Source organism: Cuculus canorus, chromosome 2, assembly GCF_017976375.1.
Source record: "Cuculus canorus isolate bCucCan1 chromosome 2, bCucCan1.pri, whole genome shotgun sequence".
In the NCBI taxonomy this organism is placed as follows: Eukaryota; Metazoa; Chordata; class Aves; order Cuculiformes; family Cuculidae; genus Cuculus; species Cuculus canorus.
Genome location: NC_071402.1, coordinates 87,312,719 through 87,330,694, shown reverse-complemented (window position 1 = coordinate 87,330,694; position 17,976 = coordinate 87,312,719). Strand labels below are relative to the sequence as shown.

The 17,976-nt window shown below is 39.6% G+C and overlaps 1 protein-coding gene across 5 annotated transcripts in view; it reads right to left on the bottom strand.

Moving 5' to 3' along the window:
- ZCCHC2 (zinc finger CCHC-type containing 2) overlaps positions 1 to 17,976 on the bottom strand; it is a 40,699-nt gene that overhangs the window by 19,208 nt on the left and 3,515 nt on the right. For all 5 annotated transcript variants that reach the window (XR_008448508.1, XM_009569400.2, XM_054058673.1 and 2 more), the window contains exons 2-5: positions 8,562 to 8,673; positions 5,869 to 5,945; positions 4,168 to 4,239; positions 1,397 to 1,509 (exon numbers count right to left, since the gene is read on the bottom strand). Coding sequence is in view for 4 of the 5 variants with exons in the window: in XM_009569400.2 (XP_009567695.2) it covers positions 1,397 to 1,509; positions 4,168 to 4,239; positions 5,869 to 5,945; positions 8,562 to 8,673 (374 nt within the window). In the remaining variant the exon portion in view is untranslated. The remainder of the gene's footprint in view (positions 1 to 1,396; positions 1,510 to 4,167; positions 4,240 to 5,868; positions 5,946 to 8,561; positions 8,674 to 17,976) is intronic.

Sequence of the window (17,976 nt, the reverse complement as noted above, 5' to 3'; positions counted from 1 at the left end):
TGCACTGGTCTGAGTCTGTTCCCAAGAGATCAGTGAAAACTTTATTAGCTGCAGATAAGAAAATAAACCAAGATTTAATAGTTTTTACATCCCACATTAAGTTTTCAGTTCCTGCTTTCCAGAAAGAACTATTCAGTTCTATTTTTTCCAGAGGGAAAGTAGAGGAGAGCAATTTTTGGCAACTGGGCACATATTTAGGACCTCTAACTAAACATGTATTCATGCTAAACCAATACTCTAAGCAAATGCAATTTGCATACAGTAATGCTATTATGATATTATTCACTTAACACTCCAGTAAAGTCACAACTTTGCTTGTGAATTGTAATAATAGTTCCATACCATAACACGGCTGGATACGTTCAAAGGTTATCCTCATTCTGAATCTCTTGAGTTTGCAATTACTGTGCAGTGAGGCTTCACAACCTTCCTGTATTACAGCTATGTTCTCTTCAGTCAACTTCTATTTATCAAGTTCATCCATTTAAAACCAGAACGTTTATTAGCCAAATGTTATTTGCAAAGATGTAGTTTTTCGCTTGACAATCAAGCCAATGAGGACAAACATATAATACTACAGATCAAAATAAAAGAAAATTGGGAAAGGGGATGCTGAGGCACAGAGAAGCTCCCTATCTTCTAACCTATTAGGACAAACCCAAAAGATCTTGGACCCGTGGCATATTCTGAGCAGAAGCTTGAAAAGCAGTGCCCAATGTTCAATGAGTACCCTAACTCAAGAGACACTGCCTAGCTTGATGAATAATTTAAGTTGTTTTGAACAAGCTTGACACAAAGAACAAATGCAACCAGACATCTGTAACAAACTAAAAGATCAGGGAGGCCCACCCAAATTCATACTGGTGTTCCCAGTTACAGGACAGGAATAACAGGTCACACATCCCAGTGAGCAGCCTCAAGGCGGGTTATGAGGTATGGGCCATTTTCTTACAAATATGTGACCTACATTTAATGTTACACACATACTTCACTATTACTGTTTATTCTTTTCCAAATTCTGTTCTGTCACTATATGCTGTCACAAAAATAGAACATATGTGTTTTGAGTTACTGTTTTTAATGTTTCTAAATATGCCTTTGTATAACAGTGGTAAGACAACCCTCGCTAAGTGCTGATCTTTACTATATTATGCTGCTCAGGACAATTATTTTCATAATTGTATAACTACTTCTGAAGAAGTAATCCATTAAAGTTCAATAAGATTCTCAATCAAAAGCGGGGGGGGGAGTTCAGGTTATTTATTTCATCACTGCCTTCCCATTTTCTTCATAAATTCCATTTAGGCAGCAGAACTTCCACTCTCCCTACATCATCTAGTTGGACTTCAATCACTTTTCAGGTGATGCATTTCAGAATATTTGCTAAAATACTTACCTGATTATGGGCTCAAGATCAGGATGCCTTCGTTCTTCCCTCTTCTGAAAACCCTGATTTAGTGCTCTTAAAATAGTCTTGTCAAAAGCTTCAGAAGACAGTTCCTTTGGGAGCTGAGAAAAAGGTTAATGTTGAAAAACAAATAGCTGACATTTTAAAACTATTTGTTCACCATCAGTCTTCATACCTTTTGGTATCAACAAGAAACTCTATTGTTCCTGTTTGAGTAAGGTAATTTACAGACTGAAGGTACAACAAATCATCATAACTTACATTTGCTAGAGGAACAGTCCACTGTAAAGCCTGCCATCAAACCCAGGTGCAAGATGTTTAAAACTCTATTTGAAAGAACTATATGTGGAAATTTACGAATACTATGTTCTTTTCCAGAGTAATTCACGGTTGTTTTTTTTATTTATGCCTTTAAATCCTTCACACACAGAAAGTAGGTTTGAAAGTAACAAAATTACCAGAGAGGACTGAATGCACTATACTCACTATTACCACTCAGTGAGATTAAGTTATTTTAAAGAAACAGGAGTAAAAGGGAGACTGTTTAAGTTGTATAATACACTAGACTTCAGTGGGCAATGCTGGGACTACCGCTAGCAAGACCTCCGGTTGCTCTTAACACTGAAAACTCTTAGGAAAATTCATTATACCAACACGAGCATTGAAGTGAGGTCTTCTGATGTTCTAATTGAGAACGCAAAATTCTGGCTGCTAAAGAGCATGTCTATTTTAAAAGAAAAATATTCTCTAGAAAAAAGGTTTTCCCATTCCATTTATCACTTCCCTAATAATGTACTTAAGTATATGAAAGTGATTAAATTCGTTAATTTATATTAAAAAAAAGTCCCCTAATTTTGGGGCAATTAAAAGTACAGTGCTATTGCAAAAATGCTGTTTCCTAAAGTTAAAAGCTATTGCTGATCTGATTAACATCTGTCATCAGTTATGATCGAGCACTAAGTAATTTACACTACAGTAGCGTCTTCCTCTTGCATATGTGGAATACACCCAATCCAGAGCGCCCGCTGGATATTACATACTGCTAGTGGCACTACAGCAAAGCACAAAGTAATTACTTCACTGAATGAAGTGCTACCAACAGAGACACACGATGTCTAATGTAGATAACTTCCTGGTAGCATAAATAAAAAGAACTTTTGGAATCCAGACAGTCAAGTGCAGTTAGTATTAGACCAGTACGGTGCTCTAGCACCAGAAGTGTATTAGATATAAAAACAGAAAGAAGTGCTGAAAACAGCTTTTCTTAACTGACCTCTTTGGTTTTAATATGTGCTATTGAGGAACTCTGAATTTGTCTCCAGCAAGAACCATACATTTTTTTTTCTTTAAAAGTTTCATTAAACGGAATTAAATTCCTTCAGTAGCTAAAGATTCAGAGTTACACAAACTCAAGAGGAGGTGCTTAGTATCTTAATTTCTGGTAACGAGACAGCCTTGTCACTACCACTAGCAGCCTGTGCTTGTCTTCCTCTCGTCCTGCCATCTCCTAGATATCCAGACTCTGCTGGAGCAGTCAGACAGCACACAGAACACTCTACATGTAAAGGGCGGCCATCAGTCAAACTGGACAGTTGTGCAACATTTTGGATTCTGTTTGCCTGGTTCCTCCTCCAATTCCTCCTGACAGCAAGTAGGTATTTAGAGGGTCCATTTCAGAAACTCACATTTGTCTTTACAGGTAGGAAAACAGGAGACATGCAGCTGAACATTCATCCCTGAGCTGCACAGGATTTTATATGACAGTCCTGCTTTTAAAGTTCTCCTCAGGAGCAGATGCAAGTAGTCTGTGTTGTTGGACACCCTATCCGCAACCAGACATGCCACCCATAATTCAAATCCTCACAAATCAAGTTCTGTTAACTCTTGGAACTAGATATTCCAACTAGACTAAAGCAGCAGTGAATACTCACTGCTTCATTTCTGCAACACTAGAAAACATAACGTTGATAATTCAAACAGTGAACAAGACAGTGACCTTAGTATAGTAACTGGCTTTCCACTTGCAGTTAACACTGCACTTAAGAACACCAGATGCTATCAAAAAAACACCCCAAACATCTTTTATTAGTGCCCTGAACAGTGAGAATTCCCCAGAATACGTGGAATCCAAAATATTAGACACCAATGATACACACAGTTCGAGGCCATCATACTCATAGGGTCTAGCGGCCTATGTGCACAAATGCATTCCCTGCTTAGGGTTGGGGGGAGAACAACTTAAAGAAGTTATACTTTTTTTCAACACACACCCAAACAGTTATTAGATTTTCTCAGATTTAACTCCCTGTGACAGTGAGTACCTTGCCATTGCTCTAAGGAAGAACACAGCAGTAAAATTAAGAACTGTTATGCTCATGGCTCTGTCTCACTGATTAATCCCAACAAATTATACTCTTACAGTCATTCTAACAGGGACACCAATAAGCAAATGAGTAGTGCTTGTACTAAGAACTCGTCTGGTAGTTTCATGGTAGTTAAATTAAAACTGTTAGAACAATTCAGATGAGGAACTATCTCCTCCTTGGAAATTCCCCAAACATTCTGCTGAGCTTCTTTATCTGTCAAAATGCTCCACCATAAAATATACTATTTAAGTGGTTAGCACAATTGTGAAGTACAAAAATCCAGTAGTACACTTTTGTTTCTCTAATTACATCCCAGAAATTAGAGATCTTCTAGAGTACTTCTGAAGTTACAAACTCGATGTGTGAACACTACTTTTGTATTGCAATACCTACTTTTAGCAGGAATTCCTGAAGCTCCTGGTGTGTTTTTGTTACACATGTTACCGAAAGATCAGACCAAACCACCTAGTAAGGAAGGAAAAGAGAATGAGGAAAGTTTCTTTTTCCAAATACCATACCAGTAAGCTGACTTCGACATTTCCCTAAATCTGATGATCTCAATGCAAGAGTTCACACTTGCAGGTAAGTAAATACCAAGCAAAACAGGGATACTGGTGTACTTCTTGAAAGACTTGTACTAATCTTGCGTGTACATTTGAAGATGACCTTCATTTGTGGCTAGAGTTTGAACACATTCCAGTTACTGCCGTCAAGTCCCTGAAGATTACTAACTGACTAGGAAACAAGCCAGGCAGAAGGCTGTGTAATTACAAGACCTGTATCAAACGGTCATCATTAACTCCAAAAAGCCAGGCACCAGAGAAAAAGACTGTAGGTCAGATATACTGGATTGAGCTCTTGCTGTCACCATCATGAATCAAAACAAAAAAGGAAAAAAACCAAAATCTGTTTCCATTACTTCTAAAATAATTTTATCTGCCTCAGGCCTGACTCTTATATGGTCAGAAAGAAGTTGTTGTAGGGTACAATTCATAAAAAGTACTGCAAGTTACTAGAGTTACTCAAGAATCAGACAACATTTTGGTAAAAGCTTGTAAAAAATTTCATTACCTTATTGCTCTGACACAACATGCAGGTAGTAAACCAACACCTTCACATGCATATTTTGAGAAAAATAATGCAATATCAAGCTTTGGGATCAATATGTCAGTTTCCAGTTCAAAACAGCATTTTTTCAAGTCCACCTTCTAAAAGGGCACCCATGACCTGTGTCAAATGGCCAGTTATAATGTTTGATCTAAAACATTCTTCTGTTTGGGGAAAATGTAAAATATAACTCTGTGTTCAAATCAATTGTACTACCAGACTCACATCTATTGGCCAAATGATTCATGTTAGTCAGCTCCTGCTAAGAAAATTACTAGTTTGATTCAATTAGTACATCACCACCAACAGCCTTAGCAGCTATTATTTAACACCTACAGCCTTTAATACCAGAGCTCAATACCAAAAGCCAATTTTCCGAAGTAGTAAGAAGCAGTGCTTTGTGCTTTTTAATTCACTCACTAATTGTTTTACACATTACCTCTGGCTATTGTAATATATGAAGAATATACTAAGTAGGCCTTCAAGTTAGTTGACTATTTTTTTAGCTTGTTTGTTTTTACCTTAACAAGCAAAACCCCAAACAAACAATGCAACTCCAGTTTTGTCAAAAGCCACAGAATCCCCCCCTCTTAGGGTAAACACTCATGAAAGAGATCTAAGATGACCATATGACTCCAAGCAATATCTAATTGCAGACACAAGAACTGAGCTCCTATGCCACTTCAGCAAACCATGAACTAGTTTTAGAATTTTTTGTAATGCCTACCCCAAATTCGCAAACGTCAAGTTTCCTGAAGTGATGTCACACACTCAGCTATGGCTGGTATTCTACACCTTCCCACCTTATGCCCACAATTACTTAAAGCACACAGAATCCAACACAATTATAGGATAATTTCAAGAATTTCCAAAGACTCTAATGCAATTCAAAATGACCTTCTAAGTAGGTATGTGAAACAAGCCGTATATACCTGCAGTATATATATATCATGAAGACAATTAATATTCTGAAGGTTATTCACTTACTTTGAATGTGTACTCCAAATGTTTGTCAGCCCTTTTTCTTGGTACTCCTTTCAGGGTTATCTTCTCAATGTGTACAGCTGAAAGAAAAACACCTTATTGTAGATCATCTTGCCCAGCCACTCACTAGAATCACTATATGCTATCTACAGACTCACACAAAACCACTCTTTCTCAGACACAATTCTATTATAACAAACTGCAGGGGGCAGGTGGACCCTCATTCTCTACATATTTCTTTGGCTCAATGACAACACCTTCATTGCAGATCATGGGAATCTGTGCATTAGCCAAGAGCTTATTTAGACTGAAAGTCACATAAATACAACAATATAACCACTATAAGCAAAAAGAGAATGAAAGGAAGTCAAATTGTATCTTTAATCCAATAAGTAACAAGTGCTGATAAAAGGCAGTGATAGTGCCTTCCACATCCACATTTCTGAAACATCAAGTAGTAGTGACAGCAAACTAAAGCAGAAGAATCACATTTTCAAAAGGCACTTAGGTGGAAGGAAACACTTGGCGAAGGCCTGGTGGAGACAGAAATGAGTGCTAGCAAACAGAAAATGAAGAGGAGAAGCAGAAGGCTGCTAAAGTCGTACTGTAAAGAGTATCATCAAATTGAACTGAAAAGAAAGAAAGGCACTTCAAAGTACTTGCTACTTCACCATTCCTTTTCCTATAGTCTACTCTATTCAGGAACAGGTGAGTTCTGTCTGCAACTTGGTAAGAAGCAGCACAATACAGCTTTCAGGGTCTGGAGATTTTCTTGAGGGCACATTACATTGTTCAGGTAATAATCTATATAAAAATCCTCACGTAGCTGAGATACGCCAGCACAGAAGAATTTCTACCTGTCAAGCACTATTAGAAAAAGGACCATGGCTAACATGAGTTTTGGTGCAGTAAAGTTACTTATGAACAAATGTTAAAATTGATACCATCAGTTGACTTGATATCCCTAAGTTAATTACAAAGTTAATTCCCATGACTGGAACTGAGAATAGTGCTTTAAATTACATTTGACTACATGCATACATTTAGCATATGTTATTATAGAAACTAACACCATTAACATTCACAGACAAGCTTCTTTACTAACGAGGTTGTGTTTATTTTAAACTATTGAATGTTGACAATGCTAAATATATTTGTCCTCATGTATAAAGAAATTTTATTACACAATGTAGTACATTCAGCTTCCTTAACTTCTTTTTCTTTCTGTTGCATACTCTATCGTAATGCATGATACAACAGGTGATTACAGTGTTGTTGCTGCACAGCTTTACTTCCACAGTTTCAATAGACTGCTTTTAAAACTGTTTCCATAAAAATGTTTTAAATAGTCTAAATGGCTAGACCAAGAAATGTTTGACTGTACAAGCCAATGAGGTGTGTTACATCTCCACATCTATTTCTCACACAACACATGCATTCAGGATGATGAAGTCAAGCATGTATACACGACACTGCTCCCATTTTAAGTTATAAGATTTCTAAAAATCACATTCATCCCAGCTAAGAACATATAAAATGTTTTATTATCAGCACTGTACCTAACCGAGCAAGGAAATTTTTGTAGCAGGGACTCTTTTATATATACCTACATAGCAAGTATCACAAAATAATTCTGATCCTTCACTGTAGTTTCAAACTAAGATAATATGAATGCTAAGAAAACTTTAAGCTCTCTGCTAGAGCTGATTATTCAACTGTCCTGTGCTTCTGTTAATTAAATTCAAGAATGTTGCTAAAGACAGTCTCCCTTTTGTGTTTCTAATATGTCAATATGAACACTTTCAACTGTGTAAAAGCATTTGAAACAGGTTTATTGTCTGTAATCTGCCACTATTTTTGTCTGTGTTTTATGCAAGGAATTAAAACTCTCAAATTGCCTGCCTTCAAACTGTAATTAAATTTCCACAGGAGAGACAAAAGGACATTTATGAGGACAAAAAGAGTAGCAATAGTTTTCCCAGATTGCCAGCTTTTCACTATCTGCAGGTTAGTGTAGACTAATTTTGAGTAGGCAAGTGATTTGCTATTCTTGATGGAGAACAAAGGATAAGAATAAACCTGTTTTCAACAATGCTTATTTTTTCAAAGACAAGAAACTGTACTGGCACTTACATAGAAAAGTTTTGTTTACACTCTGAAGCCTTGTTCTCATTTCCCCAGCAAAGCCAAAAGATAACTTACTTTTTTTATGGAAAGCTTCTCATTCCTCCAAACTACCACTTCTACAAAACCTCCCATTATGTGTTTTTTTTATTTCTTTGTTTGTGTTTTTGATACTAATGACATACAACTGAATCAATTAGCAAAAGCTATCCACTGTTTCACTGTACCTTCATGTTTAGTTTTGCTTCAAAAATCTAAACATCTTTAATACAAGAGCATTAAATGTTCTTGTTTTGTCCTATATCCCACTTCATCCTTCAGGAGGAAGCCCATTTGCAATCAATTTTTGTGCATGCAGTCACTACTAGTTAGCACCTAACAAGAATGATAATTTGTTATAATAAAGAAAAGACCATGTTGAGAGCAGAGAAGCTATTATATCTACCAGTCACTGCAGTTTTTCATTCAGATGAACAGTGACACAGATGCAATATTTCTACAACTCCAGGCAGAATTCAGCATTCAAAAAACCACCTTCAAGTGTTTCTCAAAAGAAATCTCAGACAACTTACCTTCTCGCTGAGGTCTATGGGAAGCCATTGGTAATCCATCATGAGGTGCTGTGGTTTGTTCTAGCAAACTAGTCTCACTACTTGACACGCAGTCACCGTGGGAAAAGTCATTCTAAATTGAACAGGAAAAAATAGCAGTGTCTTAATAGAATATATATTACCAAAGCTTGCCCCAAACAACAGAAATTTAAAAAAAAAAAAGAAGCTCCTTATTTAGTATTCTACGGGGAAAAAAAAAAAAGTTCTTTACAGTGGCAAAGAGTCCGTCATTAACCATTTCAGTTCTTATTTTTTTGTTTATGTAACAAATGTCAGCTATATTCTCCAATGTTACAATGACTTTATTGAAAAAGCAGAACAGAGTGGGGGACAGATGATGTGCTTTCTGAGTAGAGTTGATTCCTGAGTAGTTCAGGCTGGATAATTCAAGGCCATTAGCTCAGAACTTCAGTGCTCCTTTACTGTTCGTATAAACTAAACAAGTACCAACTTGTGAAGTCATCTACTCACTGCACTCTAAATGTTCTCCTCAATTACATTCATGCCCTATATCTTTAGCCTGCCACCTCTTCTATATAGGAAATCATAAATAACTGTTGGGCACACAGTCCTAGCAGCTACATTCACGCATCTCTTACTAAACATTCAGAACGCAACCAGTTGCCACCAACACCTTCTCTTCCATAGAGAAAAGGACAGACTGAAAAGCTCACCTCCCTCCCCCTCTCTGCATGCAGACTTCAAAATTATTTGCCAAGAATAACTATTGTTTTAATACACCGCATAAGGAGGGGCAGAACAATCATACGAGACAGATAACATGGACAGATAAGAAAAAGAAAGAACAAACTGCGCTAATGGTGATAAGTATTAAATGAGCATGGACTCCAAGCAGTTTCTCTAAGGTAAGAAGAGCCTAAGTAATTTTCCTCACATAAGACAAAACGTTAAATGTATGAAGTTACATATTCTTCAATGATTGGGTCCCGTTAAAAGAACAAAACCAACCAATCTAAAATTCAGAAATGTTTTAAAACACACAATGACTTCAGATACAACTGGTTTTGCCAGTTGACCAGTGTAATTCCATGTTTTGAGGAAATGACACGTTGCCTTAAAAAGATACATCCCAAAAGAACTAGGATATGCTGTAAATTAGTTTCTGGATTAATCTATTTTACATCAGGCATCCCTACTTATCTGAAACAAGTAGAACATATGAGCTTAGCAAATACCTAAATGCCACCAATATGCAAATGCCATATTGATAGTAGCAGTTGCAGCACAGAAGGAGAGAGAAGATCGTTCTCCGTTTAGTGTCACAGATCAATTAAATACTGTTTCTACTATGCACTAGAAGCTAAAACAGAGGGTAGGTTTCTTGGGAAAGCTTACAAAAGAAGCAAGATAAATAGAGGACATTCAATGAACCACAAATATATAGCAACTAGTCTGCATGAAAACTAGAAGGCAAATAATTATCCATCTTATTAGCATCTTTATAAAACAGTTACAATTCCTGGGAGAAATGGATACTTTTTGGAGCAGACATACTGAAAATGCAAAGTCTGTTTCTTCTCTCCTTGAGAACGAAGAGCAAAACAGCAGCTGAGTCTTGTTTGGTACAGAGGACCCTAAGACTGTCACAGCAGGCAGACCAGAAAGAGGAAGCACAGAGGTGCCAAAAGACATCAGAATCCCCCTGCAGTTTGTGAATGCTTCAATTAACTTCCAGTTCAACACATATACCAATTAAAGCTCACATCATCTTACTAAACCACCTTTTTCCATCATCTGCAGCGTGGGTACAGTGTCAACTCTTGTACATTCAACTCATTCAAGATCCAGTAAGTATATAGGCATCAAGTCTGCCCCAGGCACACTGTTACTCTGACTTTCATCAGTCACACCAACAGCAGCACACAACCAGTGTGCCTTCAGACTGCACTGCAGGTTGTCTGAGGAACTGCATGACATTTTAGCTATTTCATTTAAATCAACACACAGTCTGAATTCTACACTGAGTGTCATTAATTTCAGGTTTCAAAGTAAACAGTTTTAAAATATAAAGCATGCTTTGTTTCCTCAAGATAAAACTCGCACCAATCCCTAGTCACTCAGTAAACAATCTCAGCAAACTTAACTGATCAAAACAGTATTTCATGTTTCAAACATCTCATAAATTATGAGCACAATGTCAGACATTGACTATAGCCGTATATCAGTCAGATCACATTTTATAGCTTAAGCATATTTCCAAGTTTAATTGAAATAGAGAATAAAAACAACAACCCACAAGCATGCTCTGGAGTGAGCCACTTTCAGATCTCATCAAAACTCCCCTTGACACTGTTTCGTCAAACATTTAGTAACAACTGTGGACATAACCAAACAGAAGTACTCCACTTAGAGTGGTAACTCCTCGTCACGCATTTTTCACACAAATGTTGCATATGAGCATTAAAGTTACCCTGTTAAACCTGTGATTCATTTAAGACTGTCCATAAAAAGCACTACTACTACAATTAACTGGCTGCATTCAAACTACATAAGCTAACAAGTTTAGTACATATTTTGGTATGAGAGTCAATATCTTCCTGTCATGAAATCAAACCACTGAATGAGGATTTCTAGAGAAGATTAATGTCAATACTCTGGAAGTAAGGTCTTCCTTAAATTACAGTCACATGCTCTGCCAAAAGCAGCTTTGATAGCTTTCTTCTGTGCCGCATACAGAAGATGACAGACATTTAGATTAACTCTGACAGACGCTCTCAAACTCTTCAATTTGGTTTACTTTTCCAAGATATCTTTTTCCACCTGTGAAATCACGATCATAAGAGCTGAAGGCAGCACTTACTTTAAGGAACAAGTTGAGAAGTCCAGCTAATCAATTACCTCTTTTTAAAAAAAAAAAAATCCACAAATGGATCCAAACCAAACTGAATTTGATCTTCTTTTGCTTTGATTAATGGAAAAATAAATTACAGTCTATTCTAATAAATAATTGCTAGTTAGGAAGTCAAAGAAATTGTGAGCAGTATTTAAAAGAGATGCATGGAAATAAGAATTACTTTGAAGATGCATTCTTTTCAGTTCATGTCAAAGGAGCATTGAATATTGCTGGTACACCTCCTAGTACTAGAAAACTGCTTCTCACCAGTCATATACACAATCTTTGTAATGTATTCAAACATATTCAGTGTTCAAATATTTTTGCAGAGAATTATTCTAGAATGGTTACTTTACTTTCCTACCCATGGCAGTGTTCTGTACCAGGCGAACTACATCCACATTTGAAGGTTCCCTGTAATTGGAAAACATTATATTGTTCAAACCTGTACTTAAACAAGTCCTGACATTGATGATTTATAAAATCAGCACAACTTTAAAAAGGTTTGTAGCTTATTCACTTGAAAAATTCTTCACCTAGTAATTCAGACCAGTAATGTGTACTGTGTGCATTCTGCAAATGACAGCTTTCACAGCACATAGTAGAATGCAGCAGGCAGACAGTAGGGTAATCCAGGGCAGCCATAGCTTTACCTTACACTTACAGCCTGCAAGGGTTGTTTCCGTGCCAGCTCTAGATCCTATCTTAAGCTGCATTAAAACTCTTCACTCTTGGTGTTAGCTACTGTGACAATCCCACACCAAACACTTGCAAGTAACTCAAATACACATAGCAGGTCAGAGCGCACAACTCGAGCACGCAAGTGACTGAGAAGTCAAGGCAGTCTGCAGGGCAAATGAATATGAAGAGTGACACGGTGGGCTGCCATCTGGTGCCAGTCGCACCACAAACACAAGTCCTTTAAAACTGGGTATGCCGCTGAGGAGTTCCTGTTGATGGTGCTAATTTTGCTACTCATCTCCTGTCAATGAATAAAATGTATTCACACAACACATGCAAACGTAAGCTTAATTCTTGCATAAGTCTGTCACATGCAAGGATTCACTGCAGCTCATAGTGCTAGTGCTAATGATTAAAATAGTGAAGCAAGAAATGTGGGCAGCCCTAAATTAATTAATTTGATAATCATGCAGATCTTGGTGATGGTTTAGAGGATTAACTACATTTATCCTTGAAAGTGAAACGAGCTAAGAGAACACGCCAAAAATTGCCTGGTCTCACAATCTAGACCAGAGTTTTGTATCCAAGACATTTTTCCTCACATGGCTGAAATCAAGACCCATATTCAAAAAAAAAAACCACACCTAACCCTTGAGATGTTTCTTATGACTGTAAGTGGGGAGCCATCCTGCTCGGAAGGACTTTGATCTGTATAACTAATGTATGTGAGCTTTGCAAATCTTAGCTAGTCTACACACAACACATGTCCAAACTCTGCCTTCTTAATAGATGGCTGATCAAAAAATGCACACTGGTGTTTGTTTGGCAATATGTAATGAAATCTGTTATTGGACAGCCTTCTGATCATCATGAGCAAGTGACTGATGCACATGAGTCTTCTGGTGTTTGAACTGCTCATGTGCATCAGCTCAAATGAGCACTAACAAAGGAATCCTGCTTACAGCAGCTGGACAGCACGATGAGTTCTACATGCCCAAATCTGAAAGCTTTTTTTTTTGAGGACTTCAGTAAATGTGCTGTTATGGACAGCACTACATAGCCTTGCAGGCTATGCAGACGTAAACTGGCACAGCTTATTTACTTATGTACAAGTGGCAACTGGCAAACAAAATTAGATGGAAGAAAGCATCTTGGAAGAATCAAGACCTAACATATCACCACGACTTATCAACTATAGCATCTGTATCTTAAAGAAACTTTAGTGATGTCAGATAATCATTAATAGATGTGGTGCCAAATACGAGACCAAAGCTATGATTAGCTCCTTATAAGCTACCATCCTTATTGCTTCACGACTGTGATGCACAGATACATAGCTACATAGGTCTATTAGCACCAAGGCTAAATATGACCTCTTAAGAAGCAACAATCAGCTGAAACTGTATGTGTACTTGAGAGCTGCTGAATCCTCTCTTGATGACAACAGCAAAGAGGAAGCCTTACTCAAAGCTGTGTGCAATTACGCCCTGCACCTTGCTGTTGTTTGGATATAGAGATAGAACACCCATGCCATTCAATATGTACATGGAAAAACTGCCAAGTTATACTTCGGTTTGTAAGCTTTGTTCTATGCAGTGGGACTGTCCAACTGACTTGAGATGCAGAGAGCTGTCCTACAAGACTAAGAACAGGATCAGCCCCAAGATGTAAGACCACAAAGATCTACCAAACTATCTCTCTTTTGGTCTCAGCCAACAAACAACCTAGATGCTTCCTCATTAACTTATCCTTTCACATGCAGATTCAACCTCCAGAACAATAATGCTTGTTCCACACAGAATCACAGGCTGCGGAAATGGGTGGACAGGAACCTCATCAAGTTCAACAAGAAGGGAACACCTACAGGCAACACACAAGCAGGGGTCTAATGAGCTAGAAAGCAGCTTTGCAGAGAAGGACCTTTATATAGAAAATGTATATAGATGCATACACCTGAAAGGAGGGTGCAAAGTGGTGCCCAGCCACAGGCCTAGCGTAATGGGCATGAACTGGAGGTTCCCTCTGAACATTAGGAAATGCTTCTTTCACTGTGAGGGTGACCAAGCACTGGCACAGGTTGCCCAGAGGGGTGGTGGTGTCTCCATGCTTGGAGATACTCAACAGCATGGTTCTGGACAACCAGGTATAAGTTGCCCTGCTTAAGGGAGCGTAGGAGGATGAACAAGATGACCTCCAGAGGTCCCAGCCAACCTCAGAACCTCTGGTTATGTGACCAGATATAAAATCCCAATATATGCTAAATACAAGCCTGACTGGCTGACCATACAGTTCAAATGGATAATCTGCAACTGACCTGTTAACTCATACCTAGTAAACTGGACTGCATAGCAAGAACGCACAATTGCCCGAGTATTTTAAGGCCTATTTGTTGAGTGAAACTATTTTAAGAGCTCCCTTGCAAGAGGCAGCAACACTGTGAAGGAGACAAACTTTTTGAAAAAACAGCAGCTGGTTCAGGGAGGAAAAGCAAACCATACCACAGCTTTGACAATCACATATCAACAAACTTGTAGCACTGTGAATCACGACAATTTTGAGATAAAGGGCACACTAACTTCTTACGCAGCATTAACAACTTCAGCTATCAAGGCCTCTGGCACCTACACTGGAACCCTCAAGACTTGGAAGGTACTACAGAAATTCATCAAATCTTTAATACTAAATCTCTACTCTTCCTTCATTACAGTTATTGGAGACTGAACTGTAGTGTTTCTAGGGCAGCTATCGCTAGATGTTGATATTGGCAAGTAAAGTGAGGCACCAGAGAGATACGCAGACACAATCCTACAGAATTCAGTGGTTTCATAGATTGGCAGCTGCCATCCGCATCCTTTTTTGCTGCTCTTTAAAAAAGAGCAGAGACTCCTCAGTACTCCAAGCCCAATGAGATCCTGCTGTCTACAAAGAAGTCAACACCTGGCAACACTGAAAACCAGACTGCAGCTTAACAACAGCAATCAAAGTGCAAGCATCAGGAACCCATGGGTTTATTTTCCATGTCCCCGGTGCTTGCTAAACATGTCAGAGAAAAAACTGGCATGGAAAGCAGTCAGGCTGATTAACCCTGGTATAAAGGGACCCGGCAAGGCTACGAACTTGTCTTGTGAACAACTGAGGGCAGTGAAAGTTTTCACTCTGCAGTTTCCTGGAGTATTAGCATGGACATTTAGACACAGGTTTTTAATTTAAGCATTGCCTCTTATCTAATTATGACCTTCTTTCCAGAAGGCTTCCAGTAACGCTTCTGGAAATCCCAACTCCTGTTTGGAGTCAGAGAAATCCCTGTTCAGAGACTAGTGCGCTGGGCTCTCCAAGGGAAGCAGAATACAAGTTTTGCATACTGAGATAAAAAGTAAAACATGAGTATTATTTTCCTGGAGTGAACCACCATTTAAAAGTGGTTCTTCTAAGAACCACTTCACAGTCTTCAGACTCTGAAGACGCACTTTCCCTTATGCTCAGCTCTGTGACACTAAAAAGAGTGTACTGCAGCTTCAAAATGGGATTGCCTGTTGTTGTTTCCACAGAGCTCTTAGATTCTAAAATAAAGTACTAATACCCTGTTCTGCTGCAAGCCACTGAGGATCAATTATAAAAGCACTCTACCAATTTGCAGATAAAATACCCTATAAATAAAAGCCTACTAAGAAAAACACTCTGTAAATAGAAACTTTGCTTTGCAAGTAGACACTTTTTCTTTAAAGAACTCTCCAGCCAGTTAATTATAATATTATTCAGCAAACCATTATATCCAGGAGATTGCCTATTTCAATAGAACCTTAGTTCTATTACTGTCAAGTATGCCTGATTAAATGTTCTACTCCCTAACGAAAGTCACATTTATTATGTTAGCACATACTCAGACCTCCTTCAATGTCTCAGCATTCTGATCTCAGATCTTGGATGGGATGGAGCAAGATAGGCAATAAAGTCAAATAGCTCCAATAGTGATGCACTTATTAAACAAATATAATCAACACGAGAACTAAGCCATGTATTCTATTAAACCAATATATACAGTGGTATCAGCAGACTGCACATTAATGCTTGCTTTATGACTACAGATGTGAATGCTGCCCATTTATTCTTATACTTCAACTTCAGATTCAAGGTTCATTTTCTGCACAGCCTAATGTACCAATGACGTTTTTCCAAAGTGTGTTATTATAAACTACACCTTCGTTTAAAAAATAGCACACAATATCATGTTTCCACCTTAAGTAAAAAAAAAAAATATTTCAGAACATTTTCTTAAAAGAAACAAAGTTCATGCACTTCAAGGCAATCCTGCCTCTGGCCTTCCCACTCCAACAGTCCCATCTACAACTTTTGAATTTATCAACCATTTCCAGCTAAATTCGTCGTAGTGTGTCACTACAAAATGTTAAGTTCTTACAGGATCATTAAAGTAGGAGACCAAGAAGAGCATTAATCCTACAAATCCTTTGCCAAGAAACAACTTAAAATGTGAGCTAAGTGTTATCAGATGGAATAGATCCTATCTAGAAAACATAATCCCAAACATGGGGAAAAAGCGAACTGCTTTATGTTCTAGTAAATCACCCACAAGTTCCTTGTAGGTCAACCTCTCAAGTTCTGCTGCTCGTTATAGCTACACGTCATAGCTCCTGGAAACCTAAAACCAAGCCATTCTGTTAGATATACCATGTGCAATAACACAGCCCTTACACTAAGGAATTTGGAATCCAAACTTGACAAATATGCTGCCTGGTTTAATTCCAGGTCTGAACTCCATCACCTCTGTAGGTGGATTTCGCACCACCGTCGCTTGCCACCGGTATGTATTATTTCACACAAACAACAGCTCTCCTACCATCTTTAGGCTGTTGAGAAGACACGAGCTAAGAAAGCCCAGGAGCGCTAAGGAAGGGAATCACACAAGGGTTTGGGTTGAAAGAACCATGAGGGTCATCCAGTCCAACCCAGTGCAGTGCGCAGGGACATCTTCAACTGGATCGGGTCGCTAAAAGCCCCAATCAACCCACCTTGAACGTTTCCGGGAGGGGGCACCTACCACCCCACTGGGCAACCCGTGCCAGTGTTTCACCTCCCTCAGCACGAAAGCTTTCTCGCTAATACCTAGCTCGACCCTCCCCTCTTTTAGTTTACCACCGTCACTCCTTGTCCCACTAGTACGCGCGCTGTTAAACACTTCCCTCCCTCTCCTAAACCCCCCGAGCCGGGCGCCCCCCAGCCCGAGGTTCCTCTGCGGCCCCGCCCCGCGGGCGCGCGGCAGCGGGCGGCGCGCGGCAGCGGGCGGCACGCGCCTGCACGCGGCCCTCCCATTGGCCGGCCGGCAGCGCGGGCCCCTCCGGGGGCGGGGGGCGCGGCCCGGACCCTGCGCCGTTATGCAACGGCGGGGAAACCGCCCTGTCGCCACGTGACCAGGCGCCGCCGCCGCCATCTTGAGTGGGGGCGGGAGGCAGCGGCCACCATTAGTCCCCCCGTCCCCGCCCGGGCAAGGCTGTGCCCCCGGGCAAGCGCCGCTACCCACCCGTCCCCGCCGACAAAGCGGGTGGTCCCCGACCCGCGCCCCCCCCCCACCCCCGGTTCTCCTGCCCCCGCAGTTAACGGGGAGGGTCAAGCCCCCCTTCCCAGTCCGGCCCCGCTGACCCCGGGGCAGCCAAGGAACTGACCCCGAGGAACATTCAAAGAGGTCTTTGCGAACCGTCTGGGTTCACGGATGGGGAGCCCTGAAGGCACTTAAATTTCAGAGATTAAAGGAGGACCAAAAGCCTGCGTTCACCTGCCGGGATGCTAACTCCAGCCCAGTAGAACAGCACTGCTGCCTTTTGCCAG